Raw genomic sequence first — 22,612 nt, 5'->3', positions numbered from 1 at the left:
CTCATCCAACATGCTAGATAATAATAATGAAGGCACCATAAAACATACTTTTAATGTATAATTAACCCTAATGCACTTTCTATAAATCAAAAAGCTCTTATTTAATCTCCAAGAAAAGATATTTCCTCAGCAGGTCATCAATAAAAAAGTTATTTGTAGACATTTTCAGACCTCAAGATAACAGGTGACTTATTTTCATTTAAAGTTCTGTTATATCTTTTAGTAAAGCAACAGAAACACATATAGACACAACATGAAAAACATAATTTATATAACGTAAATCTATGTTTCATTACAAAATATTTCAGTTTTAAATGGGATTATCTTTGATTTTGTTTGCATAAAAACATAAACATAAAATTACTAACAAACTGATGTTTTGTCTCTTTGTCAACATATTACTTAATTTTACATTTTAAAAAAGAGAGAAAAAACAAGAGAGTCATAACCAGCTTTAAAGAAGCGTGCCTCCTATTGAAGACAAGTTGTTTTGCAGCATTCAAATTATTTATTACAAAAAAAAAATTTTCTTCTTTTTACAGGACCTCCAGGGCCTAAGGGAGAGAAAGGGGACACTGGAGAATTGGGGCCCCCTGGGGCTCCTGGTTTTACTGGCTTGAGAGGTGAGTACGACCAGTCATTTATTGAGAAACATTTCATAGTGAAGTTTTCAATTACTGCTCCAATAGAAAGTCAGTCCGTAAAAGGTGTCACAAATCCCATGACGATTTAATAACTTGATTCCGTAATCCCAAAAAGTTGATTCTGTTTATTTGGACGTAGTGTTTTCAATGGGAGAAATGTGTCATCAATTATCCAAGTCTTCAGTCTGACTTTTTCAGAAGACTGAAGAAGTCAGACTGAAAAAAGTCAATTGAAAACACATCCAGATGAACAGAATCCACTTTTTGGGATTTCCTTACCTGGATGATTGAGCAGGCATCCAAACAACTTAGTTTGGTGATTTTCCTACATTTTTTTTTTATATCCTTTATATCCTTTTGTCTTGACCAGCTTTTCTCCACATAAGAAGTTTCTAACCTGAGTCAGATTGATAAACTCACTCTAAAAGCTCATATTGTACATTCATTTTGAACTGTTTAAGCATTTAAAATAGCAACTCAGAATTTGGTGATTTCAGGATATTAAAAAGACATTTAAACATTTCTGTGAACAAACGCAGATAAAAAAAATTGTTCCCTCATAAAGCTATGTTATTTTTTTTTTTTTTTTTTTGTCTGTCCCATTTGGTTCTTAAGCCGTCAGAATTGTTGTCTGAAGACCAACAAGGATACCAAATGGATTTATTTTGCCAAATGGATCATCATGGCATTGCCGTATTGGTCCATTTGATCAAACTTTGTTATTTTTATTTATTTTATTTTCAGTTGTTACAGATGGGACAGACATGACTGGGGGATAGGAAAGGGAGAAAGAAAGAGAGGAAGGAAAAGAAAAACAGAAGGGAAAAGGGACAGTGAGAAAGGGCACTTACAAAGACAAAGAGAAAGAAAAAAAAAAATCTCCTGGATCACCTGTTGAGAGAAAAAGGAGAAGACAAGCACAAAAAACAAAGCAACATACTAAACACAACACCATCACATTAATCTAGCTAAGTGTGAACAGCAGTAAATACTAAATATTGAAAGTTGTTGTGCAGCACACAGGACAGACAGCGCACAATGTGCTTTGAAGTAGCAGCTAAGAAAGGTGTAGTTTATGTCTACGAACAGTGAACACCCGTGTGTACACCTGTGTGGATCAACGCGCTTGTATACAAAAGGTTTCCCCATGTAACGGTCTGCTAGAGGGTGTGGAAAAGCTAAAGCTATGTTAAAGTTTATGTTTATCTAGTTAAAATAAACTTATCTAGTCCTTATCTGGTTTTTATCTAGATTAATCTTCCTTCAAGAAGAGGGTATAGAAATGTAAAAAATAAATGTATTTAAATGCTACAATACTCCAAACCTTCATCCTGATCTGCTTAATTTGTGGGAGTTGATGTAGTTTTCCAGCTTTGGAAGACACGTACAAATTATCTGAACACAAAAAAGAAAGGAGGGTAAGGAAGGGTCTTGGCGTGAAGGTTCCACAAAAAAAGGTTCCATATGAGCTATAAAATATAGCTAAACTATATATGTGAATATCTCAAATTTAAGAGATACAAGACTCTTTTTTTTTGAATACCAGGATTTATGTTTGAGTGACACGAAAGACGAAAAATTAGACACTTTCTGTTTTTAAGCTCTCTCTGGTTATGTTACATGCAGTTGCATTAATAACACTATGAGTGGAAAGAATTAAAGGTCATATAAAGCTGCTTAAGAAAACAAAGTGCAGACTTTGGGTGGGAATTTATTTTTACATAGGGCCAGTGAGACGTGTCATCTGTCTTAGTCTTGCAGGTAATTCCCCCAAAAATACAGCTTAAACCTTCATGCATTCACAGTGAGCAGCTCAGAAACATGACATGGCTATTTTTCATTGATATGGTGTGATACAAACAACAACAGCATGATTCCAGATGTTCTGGGTCCCCCTTTCAGCTTGGTACCTCTTGAATCATCACCCCTCAGGTTGTCTCCTGTCATCATCCATCCACATTCCCTGGCTGAAAATGAACATTTCCAAGAAGCATTATCTTCCTGTTGAAATGGGAACCCCCCTCCCATCTCAGCCCATAGTTCCAGGAAAAAGTGAAAAAAAAAGAATTGCGAACTTGAGTGTTTAAAAAGGCGTAACTTTTGTAAAAATCTAGCAAAGTGAATGGAACCAAACCCTCTGCAAGACCAAAACAAAGACCGAATAATTAAACCCCCAATGTTAACTTCAGTGAAAGAAGGCTTTTTAGAGGGGAGATGGTTTTTAATCAAAACAGTCACTGGCAGTAAGTCTGTTTGGGTTCAGCAGTTTTTGTTGGCCTCAATTAAAGCTATTTTCCTTAAATTATTAACGTTTCTAACAACCAACAAATTCCTGCAGGTCATACCAGACCACACCAATTAGTCTAAGCAATCATAATACGATGTACACCATAAAATGGAAAAACATATTCAAATTTAATAGTCCAAAGACATACAAAGAATACAGTCTGCAGGTGATTTTGACCGAATATGGAAACTGGTCAACTGAGAAAATATACTACGCTACTACTATCCTTCTACATACAATGATTTTTACACAATTTAATCTGTTATAGGAGTATGTGTTTTTGTCTTTTATTTATGTTCACATGCTTCTCAATGTTTGGTTTTGTTGGTTAATCTAATATTGTATCAACCTGCCAGACTATAGATGAAAATTAGCTTGTGTGGCTAAATCTGACATATGTGCATGATGACTTTAAGTGCTTGTTAACATGCATTTCCTTTAAAAAAAAATAAAATAAATACAAACATAAAGGCACTTACAAAAGACTATGAAAATCCAACCTGAACAGACCAAAACAGCGTGGGAACATCTTCACCAATTAAAAGAGAGGACAGTTAACTTAACATGCAGTGTTCTTACCGAAGCAGACTCTTTGCATCCCTGAGGTCTAACAAATCTACTGAATACATTTTCCGCCTCCCGCTGTGTGAGTTTGCTGTTACTTCCTTCCTTCATGCTTTGCACCCACTGAGTACTTGGACTACCAATTAGACAAGATGACTGTCAATCAGCCTTTGTTAATGTTAGCAGTAATAAAGCACAAAACAAAAACTACAGTTTAACTGTCATGAATGACAGTTTTGTATTTCAACAGATGGAGTGGTATATGAATTATATGAATTATTCTATTTCCCAAAAAGAGTGGTTCGCAAGTGACAAGAACACAGAAAACAAATCAAATGTTTAAGCTGAGAAAATGTGCTGGGGTTTTTATACAACTTCCTTACATGTTACTGCCATCAAATGGAAAGTGACTTTTTTTTTCTTAAAATTTTAGATTTACTCAAGCCAAACATTTGATGTGTTATCTGTGTGAAATAAATACTTTCAGTACATCCTAAACATGGAATTTACTCAAATTACTTTTAAGAACAAAAATGAATAGCTGGAGTTTTATTCACAAACATTATTATCAAAAACAAAATATATACAGTAAACTTAAGTCAACTTACAGCTTAAAATTTATTTTGAACAATTTCTGATTCATACTTTATGATTACTACTGTAGCACACACACAGTCCTGAAAAACTAGAGAAGATCTTGAGAAAATAGACAAACCAATGGGCTATACATAAAAATCATTGCTGTGTAGCACTTCTGGTGGTTAAAACGGGGTATTTTAATCATCTATGTCACCAAACACTCCTAAAACACAGTTTTCTCCCTCTATACTATGAAAATAAATATTTTTTATGCATGTGACATAATCTGATGTCAAGTTTTTATGAATCCCATTACACACATTAGCTCTTTACAGGAACTTGGTGTCTTGTAAACTGAAGCTTCCCATAACCTTGAATCTTGGTTCAGTTCTGCTTTTCTTGTTTTGAGCATAAAGGACAAACTGCATTTGCCATTACATTCATTGTGTTGAAATGTTAAAACACATTGAGGACTCCATGTACAACAGACGTGAAATGCGTCTCTTATAAATCCAAGTTATATATCTTTTTACTGTTTACCAAGAATAAAGTCAACCACACAACCTTACAGGTCCAATTCTGAGGCTGTTCTTCCACTAGGAGAATGTTACTTCTGATAAATACTTTCGCTTCTTCAATCAGATGCAGTACTTTCTAACTCTAAAGGTATTAAAAATATGTGAAGAAGTATTTTTAAAAATTATTCACAAAGATGATTTAATATGAAGGCAATAGGCAGAGTGTTACAGGCATAGCCCTAGAGAATGTAGCCTCATGGGCAGTGTAGTCCGTGCTGCAAGGAGAATGGACTGCCATACCCGCTATGTGTCTGTGAGCAAGGGAGGGAGAAAAAAGAGAGTCGAAAAGTACGAGTTGTCACCGGCCAGAAACGGGAGTTAGAAGCATGTAAATATAATAATAGCCACTGCAGCCAAAAAGAGTGCCTGACAAGCCCAGTTGCAAGTAAACTATTATGTCTCGACTGTACACTGTGTTCGTGTTTTCCTCCGAAACAATAAGTTCCGTTGGAGCAGCCTTTCAACGCCTCTCTCTGTCTCGCGCTAGCAAAGTTGACCCAGACAACAAAGTAAAGCTAGTTTTCGGCTATGAGCCCGAAACGGAACCGACATATTAGCCAGAGGTCCCCTTACTACGGTTCAGAGCCTCGGACCTGTTTTATAAAACATTGTCCTTTAATGAAAATCACTAGAAAGCATCACAGATCAAATAAGCCATGGATCACAAAGGGGATAGAAGATGCATGTAAAATGAAAAATAATCTATATAAGAGATTCATAAAACTGAGGACAAAAGATGCTGAAATAAAGTACAAGTTATATAAAAATAGATTAGTAAATATTATAAGAACAAGTAAGAAAGAATATTACCAAACATTATTGGAGCAAAATAGAAGTAACACACAAGAAACATGGAGGATATTAAATAGCATAATCAAAAGGGCTCAAAAAATAAGAATTATCCAGACTATTTTAAAAAGATAAAGATATTGTGCTTGATAAAACTAAAGACATTGTAAATGAATTTAATGATTTCTTTGTAAATGTTGGCTTTAATTTAGCAAAAGAAATTCCAGAGTCAAGAAATAATAATGACCTAAATAAACATATTACTCAGAATGTGTCCTCCATGTTTATTGGTGCTGTAACTCATAGAGAAATAATTAACATTGTGAAGACATTCAAAATAAAAAGTCCACTGACTGTTTTGGTATTGACATGATGTTAGTTAAAAGTATTATAGAATATATAGTGCAACCTTTAGCATACATTTGTAATCTGTCCTTTCGAACTGGTATGTTTCCCTCACAAATGAAAATAGCAAAAGTTATTCCAATCCATAAAAACGGAGAGAGATGTCAGTTTACCAATTACAGGCCAATATCACTACTCCCACAGTTCTCAAAAATTTTAGAAAAGTTATTTGTTAATAGACTTGATAAATATATAGAGAAGCATAATCTCCTAAGTGATAACCAATATGGCTTTAGAGTGAAAAGGTCCACTTCGATGGCAGTGATGGAACTTGTAGAAGGGATATCTAATGCAATAGATAATAAGGAATATACCGTTGGTGTTTTTTTATAGACTTAAAAAGGCGTTTGATACAATTGATCATTCTATATTAATGAATAAACTAGAGAGATATGGCATAAGAGGATAGCATATAAGTGGATGAAAAGTTACCTGGATGACAGATATCAATATGTTGAAATCAATAATGTAAAATCTAATCAGTTGAAGGTAACTTGTGGTGTTCCTCAGGGCTCTGTGCTGGGCCCTAAATTATTCATATTATATATAAATGACATATGTAGTGTTTCCAAACTGTTAAAATGTGTATTGTTTGCTGATGATACCACTCTGTATTGCTCAGGTAAAGACCTAGAACAGCTTCTGACTACAGTGGAAAAGGAGTTAAATATATTAAAAACTGGTTTGATGTAAATAAGTTATCATTAAATATAAAGAAAACAAAATTGATTATTTTTGGCACTAGACAAATGAAAAATGTATCTAAAATCAGGGTTAATGGAATTGAAATTGAAAGAGTGTTCGAAAATAAATTTCTTGGAGTGCTAATTGATGATAAGCTGAGCTGGAAGTCTCATATAAATCATGTGACAACAAAAATGTCAAAACCATTGCTATTCTCTACAAAACAAAGCATGTCCTGAACAAAAATCATTATACACACTTTATTGTTCTCTGTTGCTTCCATATATGACTTATTGTCTGGAGATATGGGGTAATGCATATAAAACAAATACTCTTCCTATTTTCAAGTTACAAAAAGAGCTATAAGAATTATAAATCAATCAAACTATATAGAACCAACTAACATTTTGTTTATTAATCTGAATACCCTAAAATTTTATGATTTAGTCGAATATAAAATGGCACAGATAATGTATAAAGCACAAAATAACTTGCTTTGCCATAGTATTCAGAAGCTGTTTAAAGTCAGAGAGAGTCAATATGACTTAAGGGGAACAGATGTCTTTAAAACAAACAAGATAAGGACAAACATAAAGCAAAGATGTGTTTCTGTTAGAGGAGTTAACCTGTGGAATAGTTATGACAATGATTTAAAAGGTGTAGTTCATTTTCCTGGTTTAAAAACATGTTTAAAAATAGAGTATTAGAAAAATATATTAATCAAGAATGAAAAGAGCAAAAATAATAATTCTGAAACTCTTGATTGTTTTGCTTTGATGTAATTATCTAAGGTGGAAAATTTTTTTTGTTTGTTTGTTTGTTTGTTTTTTTTGCTTTGCTTTCTTTTATTCTTTGCTTGAGCCCTGTGTACAGGAGCTGCATGCAAAAGATTTTTGTTAAAAGGGTTGGCATAATAAGCAAATGCTTCAGCCAATACCCTTTGATTAGCCTTGTCTCATGATTTTTTTGCTTTTTGGTAATCTTTATTTTGTATTCTGTATGCTAATCAATAAAAATCAATCAATCAATCAATCATATACGAGATCGCTGCAACAAAAGGTGCAGGCTTGCCTAATGTCCACCCTACTGTTACTCATTTTATATTAAGATTTAAAAATCCAGTTGGTATTGGTATAGCAAATAACCTTCAGTAATAGTAATAAATCGCACAGCATTAGTACATTCATACAGTTGTAAAAAGCATGATAATATATTAAATAATCCAAAGTATTCAGAATACATTACTCTCATTGAGTAATGTAATGGAATACGTTGCAAAATACATTTTGGGGCATGTATTCTGTAATTTGTAGTGGAATACATTTTAAAAGTAACCTTCCCAACACGGCCGATTGTTCAAATTAATTACCTTAGCAATGTTAGTTTATGTTATCTGTTTATTTTATGTTGACTGTTGTTTCCAGTTCTAAAAAGAATAATCAATTCTAATAACCCAGATCTACACATTGTGTTTCTATTGCACTACATGGAGTTCTGTTGCTCCACTTGCACCGAAGCCAAAGGAATCTGTCATCACATCCAGCCTCCGTCCTGCTTGACATGTGGAGCAGTCCAGTTGGACTCGCCTGCAGAACAAAAAGAACATTTCTGCCCTGGATCCCAATTATGATAGATAGCATTTTCCCAGTGGGTTTTTTGAGTTGAACTGAGTTATATGGCCTCATCCATCATCGGTTTATTTTGCGTTTCTGGCTCTAATGCCTAATTATTTTATTCTTATTTCTGAACAGTCACAACAGTGTAATCAGAGTGTGTCAGAGCACAGCGACATTTTAAAAAGATTTCTCTTACCTCAGCGGTGTAATCAATAACTCATTACCACACTAATTTTGAGACATTTCACTGTGCTTACTCTAAACAAATGTTCTCATTGTATGCCACGGGGTATGGAGTGGATATGTTTTAGGAGCAAAACAAAAGATGTTTTTCGTGTATTCCAGATGGTGGAACATGAGCAGGACTAATATTAACAGGACTTCCAAAACCTTAATACACTTTAAAGAATAATATAGAGTTTGTTTGCTGTGTTGGAATGACATACATAGGACTGGGAGACCTGATGACTGGACCCTAACAGAAATTCAGTAATTGTTTATTTACACCACGGATCCACATTACAGCTAATGAAAACCATGATTAGATCAAGTATGTTCCAGTCTAGTTCAGTTAGTGTTGACACTCAGGCGATAAAATCTTCACTCCCCTCTAGAGTTTATAATTCTTTTCATCCTCATCCATTCTTCCACATCTTTTCTTTTTCCACATGAATTGCAGTACAGAGCTGCAAGCTGAAGAATCAGTGTGTCATCAAGTTTGCCTGTCTGTTGACTCAGTAGCTCCATTCTGGCTGCCAGTAACAGAAGAAAGTGTACAAAATAGTCCATATGTGTGGGGTCTCTGGCCTTTTTAGAATGGCAGTTGCAAAATACAGGCAGGTTTTTTTTTTTTCATGATTGTCTGTTTGTGTTTCAGGATTTACCGGAGAAAAAGGCAACCAGGGCCCTCGGGGAATGAAAGGGTCTGGTGGGGTCAATGGCATGCCGGGAGAAAAAGGAGACATTGGACCTGCCGGGCCTAAAGGTACATTTGTGGTGTGAGTTGTGATACTAATAGTTTGGAGTTTAATACTAATTAACCTGGCCTGATCTTATGAGCTCACTGATATTTATGCATGCAAATATGAGAAAGCCAAGTACTGGAAAAGCAAGAGCATACAATACGGAGCTGCTAGAAGGTTACCGTCCCTTCGCTGGTAATTGTGGTTCAGGAGCTAGAGAGGGTCATATAACAGTCAGAAGGTCAATGGATCGATATCACTGACTACTTCAATCTACGTATCAATGTTTAAGTATTAATTAGATGGTGACATTCAAATCTACCACACCTCATCACTTTTCATTGCTTTGTCAGTGAAGCAGCACTTACAAAAAGCATAAGTTACCATGGAATCATAACTCATCTCAACCTGGTTTAAAAACCCTGAGCATCCTGAAAATCTTCTCTGCAGATCTGTGTTTATTTGTGGTCCTACTTTTTTTTGACGTGAGTCAAAAGGAGTTTCTGCAAGAACAGCTAAATGGCACTCTTAGTCAAATGTGTACAGATCAACCAGCATAAGTGTGTCTGCTTTTAAAAAGACATCGTTTGGAAGAAGATACATTTTCCTTCAATTTTATTGTAAAATTATTACAGTATTATTACAGTAAAAATTGTGGGCTTAGCAGCTTATTTCTGCTTCTTGCTCTCTGATTAATCTGTTCGGTGTTGTCCATCCACAGAAAGTTTTTTTTGCATTACTACAACATAGAGTGCAATCTTTGCTTTATAACAATGTAGGCAGTTGTGTGTTTGTGGAGCAACAGCAGTAGCCACAATAAAATAACTTAGTCATACTCTCACACAGCAGCTCATCAGTACGGATATCCTTTTACTCCCTGTAGTCTTGTGTGAATCACAAATGAATCACTTGCCTACAGTCCTCAGATGACTCCATGACTTGTTGACTTTTATGTCACTGAAAAAAATCCTTACCAGGATTTATCAGGAACACAACACTTCTTACATCACTAACAGGTGCTACTGTTTGCTTTTTGTCTTTAGCCATGGGAGCTATATTTGCTTATCCTCACCCATTTATTCAAGCAAAACACCTGTCTCTACTTATCTAATAGGTTTTCCATTCAATGAAATGGAAGAAATTATTGGATGTTACCAGAAACCATGATTATCACCTAAACAGCTGGAAAGCAAAAATATTTCTATATTATTTGCTCCAATGGAACAACTGTCAGAAAAAGAGAGGAAAACTTGTTGATGCGTGTGTACGTACTCATTTTCCAGTATGCACTAATCCAACCAGTTTTTCTTACTGCCCCCATCCATCATGTTGTCATGACACAACCCCTCCAAATCTACCATGGAAATTAAGATCCAAGAAGCATGCACTTAAACAAATTTCAACCACACTCTGACACAGAAAGCTGAATAACATATTTAAAGGTACTTTTCAATAGAGCCCACACACCTTTATCATTATAATAGGATCATATTTTATATGTGACAAAATCCATAATGAAGAACTAAAATTGTCTGACAACTCAGTATATCACTATATACAGTGTCGGGAATTTACCAGTAGTTTTCCATTCCACTCTGTAAATGTTTTTACATGTTTTCCACAATGTGATAACAATGATAAATGCCATCTTTAAGCTTGGATAGTGTCCATTATGTCGTTATTTCTTATTTGCTGTCTTTATCCTCTCTCATCATCTCTCTAAATCTACATAAACCCCATCGGGGGGCTGGACAGCGCCAATGATAACAGAAACACACTGAGATAAACACAGCTCTGAATTAATCATAGCCATGACTAATATGATAAGGCACTGCAGTCTATGCGTTTTTTTGTGTGGACATGTCACTGTGTATGTATGCGTGTAATGTGTCTTTAGCCAACAGCTGTTGCCAATCAGAGCTGGGTTTGGCTGAATTGTCCAGTGTTAAGTCCCACAGTCCAAATGTTGGCCGGTAGCTCTTGAAATCTTGGACCTGGTGTCTCCTGCACTTAGCTGTTATGACTCAACTCTCCATTTTTTTAGCCATTTTTACATATTGTAAAATAATGTGCCTTTTCATGCTCATTTTATACAAATGTAAGACTGTTTTTATTGTGTTTACTAGAAGAAAGATGCTAAAGCACTAGGAGAAGAAGAGAAAATGAGACAAAATCCAAATATCTGGTGGCAGAAGGGTCATAGCGTGGGATCTCCTCATAGACCCCATTGTTAGGACTAATTCCAGGTAGAAAATTCGAGTTTGAAAGCACCGGACACTTCATCAGCTTGAATATACCACAATGCAACACAATAGTGATACGAATAATGGATATGCTCGATGGCAATCAAGGAGATCTACCTTCAATTGTTTAAATCAAATTTATAGTGAAGGAGGCCATATGAAGAGGATGCTAGGGAAAGGGCAGATAATGCTGTGGTTACTCCTTAAGACAGGGGCGGGGGAACTCCAGGCCTCCAGGGCCGGTGTCCTGCAGGTTTTAGATCTCACCCTGGGTCTTCACACCTGAATCAAATGATTAGTTCCTCACCAGGCCTCTGGAGAACTTCAAGACATGTTGAGGAGATAATTTAGCCATTTAAAGCAGCTGTGTTGGATCAAGAACACATCTAAAACCTGCAGGACACCGGCCCTTGAGGCCTGGAGTTCCCCCACTCCTGCCTTAAGTGCACACCAAAAGTATTAGCAGAAGAAGATGTAAATAAACTTTGGTCAGAGGATATATCAGCAGTCATATTGGATTAGAAAAATTCTTCCATCAAACATGGGTTTCACAAAAGCTGTTCTTATACAGATAGCGTGTCATATTTTACCACTGCTTGTCACTCATGTCTTGAATCAAATGTATCAGAAGTAAAGGAAATTGTAATTTATTGCTAAACATGTCCTGTATTTGAATAGAATGGAGTTTTAGGTTTAACAGACCAGTGAAGGAGGAAGGCTTTGGAGAGACTCTGCTATGAATGGGGCCTCAGTGTAAGACAGTCATCCAGGAGGGAGGAGGGAAAACGAAAAGCTTGTAAAAACAGCACTCATGGTTTTTTATAGATAAATGGTGGGAAGAATATATAGGGACTGCAGAAGGTGTTGGCTGTTCCTTTGGTTGTCAGATCAGTTGTGGTTGCTGACAGTATTTTATGTTACTTCTGGGTGCGTAAAGCTGGACTTTTTTTAGCCACTGGGGGACAGTAAAAACCTGACAACTCTGACATGCTGTGACATTGTGAAGTGTTTACTGCTAACGTGTTAGCAAACCGTTTAACACATAAAGCAGACACAAAGCAATTTGGCCCCTGGAGAGCAACTTCTTTCAACTCTACTTTGGTTTCTACCAACACTTACGGAAAACCGCTTGGATCTTTAGAGTCTTTTGTTTTTTAATAAGCTAGATGTTATTTTTGTCACTCTGTCGCTCTCATGCTGTCATAGCTTTTCAGATTTACAGCTGGCCAAAATTAGTAAAGAGCTGTTGTTAACTGATCATACAATTAAATAAATAGAAACCTCACATTAAGAGGTTTTAACAGTTTGAAGCCTGACCTTTACTAATTTATCTCAGAACTTTGAAACTTTTGGCCTTGTTTTAAGCTTATATGTAAGTAACCTAATAATTAGTCTATAGTTCCCAAAAATGTGTAACTGCCGTATCAAAAGATGATAAAAAAAATGTATATTAATGCATAACAATATTTTCCCTGTTTAGCTGATATCTGTCTTTGCTGTATTTGCTAACAGTGAGGTGATTTTTTTATTTTGCTGATGTACTCTACATTTCTTTCCTTTCATGCTGGAAGAAATAAAATTTCTCACAACTATGTGCAGAACTCCACACCCACCCCAGCAATAATTTCGATGCTTTCAACGCTCGGCTGCAGCTTGTTTTTTCTCAATGTTGAATCACTGTAAAAAAATAAATAAATAAATAAATAAATTTCCAAAAGTAAAATTGAGCCAATGTTGAGATGCAACTTCAACTCCTTGAATATTACCTACAGGCCTCTGTTAGACTTTCTAGTAAGAGGGGAAAATCTATACCACAAGGTTGACTTAAACTCACACCCTATTGCTCAGATGCTTACGTCTCATGCTACTTTGCTAATTGTGCATCACATGGTTTATAAGGCTGACATAAGGGGCAGTCAGACATAATGCTTTTAACAGTCCGACATGTTACTGTAAGTTCACCGTACGACAAATGAGACTTTAGTCATACAAATGAAAAGAGTTCAGTGGTGCTTATATAACACCTTTCTCCTCAGTTGACCATTTAAAGTACTTTTTAATAAAACTCCACCACCTGAGCCACAACCAACCCTGCACAACATTATGTCAGCGTCTCTTTAAGCCATGTCTGCTGGGATTATGGCATCTGCGCCATGGAATTAACCTTATGGGAATGCCATATTATTCACCTGACCTGCACCTTAATCCACCAGCCAGTTCTCTCTAGGCTGGAGAATTTTTCTGATAGGGACCTGTCAGGTTTGGTATGAACATCTAAGATTTTAACATTTTGGCAAAAAAGGTAGGGACCACCAGGTAGGGAAAGCACAACAAAGGCTGTACTTCCTCAGGAAACTACGTCAGGCCCAGTTACCCCAAAGACTGCTAGTAAACTTCTACCGCTCCACCATTGAGAGCCTTCTGACTTACTGCTGCACACTCTGGTTCAACTGCTGCACTGCGGAGGACAAGAGGAAACTGCAGTGGGTGGTGAGGGCAGCAGAGCGGGCAATCGGCACTTCACTAACCCCCCTCAGAGACATCTATACTGGCAGACTTCAGCAGAAAGCCAGCATCATCATCAAAGACCCCTCGCACCCTGGACACTCACTTTTTTCCCCCCTTCCCTCTGGTAAACGCTACAGGTCCATCAGGTCGAAGACAAACAGACTCAACAGAAGTTTTTACCCACAGGCTGTCAAACATGCCCTACCTCCACCCTGATTGGAGGATAACTGCACTGCCAACACTCATGGACATTACACCTTATTTATAAATCGTATTTCTGTTTATACTTCAATGCAAACAACACCCTTACCTCTTTAAACTGTATTTATTATAACATTATTTAGTATAGTTCCAACAGCACCCCCCACCCCCACCCTCACTCAATGTGCAATATCACTGATCACACTGCACCTCTCAATGCACCTGCTAGTTAGATGGCATGTATGTGTATGTATATAGATGTAAGCGTGTATGTGGAAATATGTGTGTGTATGCATGTACGGATGCATATATGTATATATACATATATGTATGTATGTGCGTGTATGTTTGCAGGTGTATGTATAACTTGTACATATCTTTCTTGTGTAATGTAAATTTGTCTGTTATTGTGTAAATACTTACGCTATTGTGTACTCCACACACATGGAGAGATGCCAAACTGCCTTTCATTGTTCTTGTAACAGTGACAATAAAAAGCTATTCTATTCTATTCTAAAAAAAAAATGAAAACCACAATGGGTCGCATTGAGCAGAAACATTATTAAAAGTCTAGAGCCATTACTCACTGGCATGCAGTGATAATTAATATACTGACCTTTAGTAGGTGTTGTGTAGCTGTGACAGTGGACCATCTTGGTTTACCACAAAATAGTAAATATAGCTGAGGCTCATTTGTTTTTTTTATTAAAGGTTTGTTCATAAGTCAAAAATATAAATTAAGAATTTTATTGCTGTTGGCACTAGATGAAAAGTGTGATGCTAATCAAAGTTTATCTTGAGGGTTCCCATTAGATCAGGGCGATATGACCAAAAATATTTATCATGATATACATTTGAAAATTTGCGATAACGATATAACTGACGATATAATTGACACTAGACAAAATACTTTACAACTCCACAACTTTATTAGTGCAAAAAAACCCATCAATGTATTTTCACTTAAACAAGCAGCTGTTTTTTTATGTGCATTAAAGTTATATAAAAATTTAACAGTGCAAATGCAAATTCCTCGCTGACAGTTTAACCAAAAGGCATTTCCAGTGGAAATTGGCCGACATATCCTCAGCATAACCATGTATAATATCCACAAAACTTAAAAAGAGGTTGTACACACAATACGGTAATATAATGTTGAAGCACAGTACGTATCACTCCGCGAGGCTCCTGCCTACGATAGCCGTAATGCTCTGACAATCCATCAAGCGTTGCGGGTTCGTAGCTTAGCAAAGTTGTACTGAAACATTTGACAGATTTTCGAGCGCCGTGTACCACATAAAATCGTTTCGAGGTCAGTAAACACAACCAGAATTCATACATAAGGCCCACTGGATTATAAGGGGCACTGTTGATTTTCAGAAAAATCAAAGGATTGATTTTAAGTGTGCCCTATTTTCCAAAAAACACGGTAATAACGACGGCCCGCTAGCATGCTCTACCAAAAATAGTGCTTTGTTGTGTATCTGACGTACGAAAGCTAAACCAGTTCCACACCACTGAAGTTGCAGCATTTTTACAAACACATTCTGGTTCATCCGTTTCATTCAGCGATCCTCTTTCGCCCTTTTTATTCTCCGTCGCCGCCATGCTTTTTCCGCCATGTGCGTATGAAAACAAATGCACTACGCATGCGTGTTTTACGCATATTCTATCGCGATATTTCATTTTCTTATCATTGCCCAACATTATACCGGTATTACTGTGAACAGTATGATATGGCCCAGCCATAGTTCCCATAAATATTTGTACTAAGGCTTCAAATTACCTTACAAAAATTCCCCTCATCTTACCCTTTGCTGCCTTTCTCAGTGAGGGTTTAAATCAGATGCATCTGTTGTCTGTTGTGGCTCAGCAGTAGCCCACCACTATGTTTAGGTTTTCCCTGCAGTGTTATTTAGTTGTTAAGGATGTGGTCAGGATAGAGTTGTCACTGATGGCTGAGGACGTCACGTGAAGGGTGTGTATAAAGCGTTAGCTGCCCTGCTTAGACACACACAGGCTGTAACACATGTGGCTGAGGACCACCACGGCTTGCACCTACACTGTGGTCAAATTAAAGGTGGGATAAGTGCCCATTCAAAGCCGATCCTCTCGTAGCTTCATGACAAAAACAGACTTGTGGTTTTTAAACCTCACGGCTGAGAGTTAGCAACTGGCACTGAAACAGAAATGCTCTCCAGCTTTGGATGGCTAATTCATGGGAATTTGGAATAACATTATATTTTGAAATGAAAACAAATGAGACATAGTCGTATCCAAGCTTCTGATTGGGGAGAGGTGTCGTGCATAAATGTACTGTAATTTTACACAAACCACAAATGCAAGGATTTTTACTTGCAGTGATGTCGCTGTTTTGTGTCCCATTAACTTTTCCATCCATGTTGTAATAACCTAAGCAATTACCTTAAAAAGATTTTTTTCAGTGCATTTTCATTTTGTTTTTCAGCTCTTCTCTGCATTAATATTCACATATACACCACAACGTTTAGAATTTATTTAAGAAGAGGATTCAGGGCGTAGCCACATGTATGAGAAGTCAATTACAGGGCTCATGATTTAAGAGACATTAGCTAAAAATATACAAATGAAAGGAAATGATTGCGAAGTGAAGAAAAGGTTCAGATGTTTTAAAACCTCTCAGTGGTTGAGCTGCTCTCATCTCTGAGGGTTATGGCTCTTGGTCCTGCTTGTTTTTTCACCTCATTTCTGCCCCATTTTGTGCTACATTGCGGTTGGCACTGTGTGTAATTCAGTCTTGGTTGTGTTCAGTTTATGCATAGCATGCTTCCCTTTTAACTTTAACCAGGATTTTATTGGATATTATGATACAGACATCTCTCCTTCCCTTTTCACTAAACCAAAACTTGACAGAAAACACTGAAAATGATTAGATTTTTTTGTTACAATTTTTACAAGTTTCTGTTATTTTGTGTAAAGTAGGATGAAAATATGACAAATATCACTAAGTCTAGCTGAACAAAAAAACTTAGGTATTTACCATCATTTCTATTCGTAATGACAAATTTACTAACATGTTAGTTCTCTAAGAGATCAGTTCAATGACTGAATTTATACGCTCAGTACTAAAGGGTGTAAAATTTAAGAAAATAGCTCATGTTAGAATTTGATGATAGTAATACATCCCCTCTGCATTTAACAACAGTCTGTAAACATCTGGGAACTGAGGAGAACAGCTGCTGAACCTTTGGGGGAGGAATGTTGTCCCATACTTGTCTGATATCCGTTTCTAGCTGCACAACAATCTTAGGCCTTCTTTGTCATGTTTTTAGTTTCATGATGTGCCAAACGTTTTTAGTTGTCCTGGACTACATGGGGGCCACTTTATCACCAGGATTCTTCTGCTATGAAGCCATGCTGTTGTAGCTGCAGTATGACGTTTAGCACTGTCTCGTTTAAATAGGCAAGGCCTGTTGTCTGAATTGGAGGACATATTACCCTAACATCTGTATATGCCTTTCAGCATTGCTGATGCCTTTCCAGGTGTTCAAGCTGTTAATTCCATAGACACTAATGCACAGCCATACCATCAGAGATGCAGGCTTTTGAACTGAGTGCACATAACAAGCCAGCTGGTCCCTTTCTTCTTTAGTCTGGAGGTTGCAGTCTCCATGTTTTCCAAACAATTTCAGATCTTGATTCATTGACAGAAGAACACTTTTCCACTTTGCCTCAGTCCATTTTAAATGAGCTTTGGCCCAGAGAAGCCAGAGGCATCTGGATGATCTTCACATATGGCTTCTTCTTCACATGATGGAGCTTTAACCTGCATTTGTGGATGGCACAATGAACTGTAATCACAATGATTTCTGGAAGTGTTCCTGAGCCCACGCGGTGCTTTTCACTACAGATTCATGCCTGTTTTTAATGCAGTGCTGTTTGAGGGCTCAGAGATCACAGGCATCCAATAACTGATTTTCAGCCTATTCCCTTGTGTACAGAAATTTCTTCAGATTCTCAGAATCATTTGATGATGTCATGTAAAGTAGATACTGAGATAGTCAAAGTTGCAATTTTATATCATTCTTGTTCCACAATTTGTAGATGCTGTTTTTTGGGGGGGGTGGTTGCAGATTTTTGAACTTCTGCCCAGTTTTACTTCTGAGAAACTCTGAGAACTCTACTCTGAGATGCAATTTTATACCCAATCATGTTACTGACCTGTTACCACTTAACCCTTTTTGTTGTAAAATGTTCCTCCAGCTGTTTCCTTTTAGTACCTCTTACTGTTCCAGCCCCCTTTTTTCCTTGATTTCATATTTTATCTAAATGTTCTGTACTACATCGTGCTTAATCATCATGTACTGTGACATAAAACTCTTTAAAATAATCATTATCGACATTGTCAGTAAATCAGTTGTCTCGTGCTGTTTTGTCCTCAGGTAACCGAGGAGAAAGGGGTTTCAAGGGAGAGAAGGGTGAACGGGGTGAGCGAGGAGACAGACCAGGTGAGAACCACAAGAAAATGGTGGCCAAGTCCAGACCACAGTGTGCAAGGGGCTCATGTATTACTTAGCTGTTTGTAGCTAATATTAAATAACCTAAAATGTTATATGTGATAACATTCTGCCTGTTTGTACCAACTCAAGTAGTATGGCTGCAAAGAACCGATCCATACAGGCTTATTTTATCCTGATTTGTATAGTTTTTAAATGCATTTATAATATTTTTTGCACACTATCATACCGGTTTTACAAAAACAGTATATTATACTCCTTCTGTTCTCCTGCTCTCCTTCTTGATGAACAACTATGAGAATAACAAAAGTTGCAGACCTGCAAACGTTTTATTTGGCCCCAAAATAATAACTTCCTTTAAATGATTCCAAGTCTCTCTCTCGTTTTTTTCAGTAAATTTTATTAATGTCTTATTGGCAGCAGTAACTGCAGCTTCAAAGTTATTAGATGACCACACGTGCATCCAGGCAAACTACTATAGAAACAGTAAAAAAGGGAACATGGTCTGCTAAAAGATTCAACAGGCAAATTAAGTGTTTTATAGACATCACTGTGGACAGAATATTAGATGTAAAGTGATCTACCCACTAATTAGTACCATAACAAACTGCAGATTATTCCAATGAGACTTTTTTTCCACCATCTGATCCAGCAAAGTGTTTTTGGTTGCTTTGTTTTTAAATTAAGCACTTTACTTTCTTTGATTTATATTCCTGTTGTTATGTTGATTACTTGTAATTTAACCAAACTTTCAGATACAGAAATCAACAAGGTCAGTATGAAGCTGTAAGCCTTGACCAAGATTGATTCTGGATCGAGATTAGTTTAGCAGTACCAAACTGAGCTGATTCTATCCATATTCAACCTTTAGGGTATCTAAAGTTTGCCCTGCCATCTCTCCCAAAATGCTGTGCTGCTTTTGTGGTGGCAGATGCTTGGAGAACATCTAACATTAGCCCCAGATTCCCATCATCAATATCATCACCTCACATGGCTCACTCGCTTGCATGTATCTGTGAAGCACACAACAGGGGAAAGACAAAACGATACAACAAAGAAAGAGACAACATAAAAAGGGGGAAATATTTTGGAACTCCTACAATTGGAAAGTATACCACCCAATGTGATGACGCATTATTTTACATTTTTTGTGTAGATGATATCTTTATGTACAAAGAAGCAACATTTTATTCCTCTCGTTATCCTTCATCTTAACTACTACAGACATCTGCTCTGCTGATGAGAAAAGTGTTGGGTACATGTGGAGATCATTAAGTGATTGCAACCAAAGTATGTTGGTTCAAGAAGTGATCCCAAATAGAAGGCCTAAGCAAGTTTGCATTCACAAAAATGTTTCGCAAACTTCTGAATTATTTCATTTTTGTAAGAATCTACTTTGAATATTGAAATGTATCATTTCAAATCTTGTGCGTGTTTCACAGTCACAGGAATGAAAGTCTTAGTTGAGTACCTCACATCTATCGGTGTGTGTGATCCAAAATCAACCATAAATTATGACGTGATAACTTTATGTCTTTCATTCGTCTTTGGTTCATGTGGTATCAGTCACATAGAGCTGAACATGGTTTCAAAGGCTGGTAGGTGTGCATTTGTTTTTAATGTAATCTCACAGTGTACATCAAAAGGATTTCAAAATAAGTCTAAGTCCTGTGGTGGTAACCAGAACTCGAATGCAAAACCACAAGGTAAAAAGAAAAAGGTCATTACATTTTTTTTCCAAGCTCGTATTTTTCTTTCTCTTTTGCATCATCATGACTGTTCTGCATGTGCTGAGTGATGGAGTGGTGTTCATGTCAAATAATCCTGATCCCGTGACCACATGAATGCAGTGTCTGGCCATTACAGAGCCATCAAAGATCAGTTCTTTCCTCACGTCATTTACGCGACGCGGATGTTTGATGTTTCAGAGAAGAACAGACAGACTGAGCCCACATGCTGTTGGCTGTTAGAAATTTCAAATCATAACGTCGTTTGTATTTCTGTCACAAACGTCATGCGGCCGACTTATTGTTGGACGCGTGACTTGGATTGTTTTACCCTTTAGAGCAAACAGTTCATACCTGTGTAATCACTTTCCAGAACAAGCAAAAGTTTGTGAAGAATTAGTGGGAAAACGGAGCGTTAGTCCACATGTGTTGGGCATTACCATAAAATGAACCTGCTGAAGAGGATGTTATGTCACTGACAGAATCAAATGCTTAGATTTCTCGAAGCGTGAGTGATTGTCTCTGAGTGAAAAAGAACAAATGGAGTCCAGATTGTACGTATTTCCAGCAAAATCTTTTTTTTTCTACTATATCTGAACAAAACAAATAAAAAGCGTAATGAGGCGTGCCAGAAAGAAAAAAAAAGGTAAAGAAAAGAAAAAACTATTAGAAAAATAATAAACACATTAATTTAGTCTTGCACTGATGTTATATGAACAACATTCTCATGTATCTTGCTATTTACATAATGCATTGCACCAGTCTTCCTGGTTTTTGTAGTTAATTTTTTGTTTCTATTATATTTGTGAATGCAATGGTAATTAATCCAAATCCTGCATACTGCTGGGTGTTGACTGTATTGTTTACTCTTCATGACAGCACTGTTAAACACATGCTGTCTTGTTAATGTTGTTTTGCCCATTTGACTTTAATTTTTTTTCTTTCTTGGTTGATTGACTACATTTAATTAGCATTAATTACATAAAGACATTGCATAAAGATCTCTTGGATTTACCGGGTTAATTAGGCTACATGCATAGATGCCAAACTTTGCCCCAAAAAATGCCAGTGGGTTCTTGCAAATTCACAAACATCTGGATTTAATAACCTCTTAATCAAAAGGCTTTAAAAACTGTTTTTTTTATCTTGTATGTATTGCTAGTATTGCATCGTAGCACAAAGTATTTGATTTTTCATCTATGTTGTTTATATTTTTGTGGTCAGTTGATAATTGGTAGTTGTACTTATGTTTAAGAAAATGTCCAGCTCAAATTGGTCTTACAACAGTTTGCTGTTGTCTACTTATTTCTGAACATGGTATTCCCTGTGTATCATCCATTTTTTGCAATACGAATTGTCATTTTTCCATCTCACATGTAGTGATTCATGGCCATGTACACAAAATTGTGGAGCAATTAATATTGCTGCTGACACTAATTTTTTTCATACTTGATTAATTTTTGTTTTGTTTTTTAATTTTGATCATTTTTAATTAAAAATTTTATTCATTAGAAATACATGGTTTCATTAATTGGTAAATAGTAGATGGACTGATTCTTATACAGCACTTTTCTGTTATACTGGAGTCCTCAAAGTGCTTTAGGATAAATAGATTAGGTTTGAGCAATAAAAACAACTTGATTATGGGAAGGGTGGAAAAGTTTAGACTTTAAATCTACTGTTATGTTTACAAAAAGATCTTTAGGTTAAAATATGTCAGCTTTTTTTTTTCCATAACTTTTAACTAACTTTTTCTTAGTTAGTTAGCTGCCTGTTGAATGGCAATGACAGTCGCTCTGTGAACTCGCTAAAAATATGTCTCCAATGTAACTTGAAAGAAAATGACAATGTTAAAAGGTATAGCACATTTTAAAAGCAAGGATATAAAGGAGTCTGATTGTTTTTGCATTTTAGTGTAAAGCTACTTATTTTTAGATGTACTAAAGAAAATGTAAAATCTTGGTCTCTGTTTGATTGCTTGGTTTACACACTGTAAGCTAATGTTGTATAAGCTCAACAATGGCACTCTTCTAGCAAGAAAACAAACATTTTCAATACTGTGTTTTCTGTTAATCTAAATTCTACTGAAACCGATTATCATAAATAGAAATTTCTCACTTGTTTTGATTTTCAGTATTGAGGCGGTGAAAATGCCAAACATTTGCCTGTTATAAATCCTTTGAGATATTTTCCTATGGGCATGTAACATGTAACAAAATGTTCTTTTCATGTAGAAGTCATTGCCAACATTGATGTAATGTTTTTTTCTTGAGCTCACATATTACAACAGCCATAAAATCTGGCAGTTTGACAGCTGATCTCAGGACTC

At 36.3% G+C, this 22,612-nt stretch overlaps 1 protein-coding gene across 2 annotated transcripts in view; it reads left to right on the top strand.

Moving 5' to 3' along the window:
* Positions 1-22,612, top strand: part of scara5 (scavenger receptor class A, member 5 (putative)) — a 99,609-nt gene that overhangs the window by 51,669 nt on the left and 25,328 nt on the right. For both annotated transcript variants that reach the window (XM_039599170.1, XM_031726011.2), the window contains 3 exons: positions 543-623; positions 9,024-9,131; positions 18,482-18,547. In XM_039599170.1, coding sequence (XP_039455104.1) covers positions 543-623; positions 9,024-9,131; positions 18,482-18,547 — 255 coding nt within the window. The remainder of the gene's footprint in view (positions 1-542; positions 624-9,023; positions 9,132-18,481; positions 18,548-22,612) is intronic.

The sequence above is a fragment of the Oreochromis aureus genome, linkage group 15 (assembly GCF_013358895.1).
Source record: "Oreochromis aureus strain Israel breed Guangdong linkage group 15, ZZ_aureus, whole genome shotgun sequence".
In the NCBI taxonomy this organism is placed as follows: Eukaryota; Metazoa; Chordata; class Actinopteri; order Cichliformes; family Cichlidae; genus Oreochromis; species Oreochromis aureus.
The sequence above is the reverse complement of the archived record's forward strand: the minus strand, read 5'-3'. Positions and strand labels throughout refer to the sequence as shown.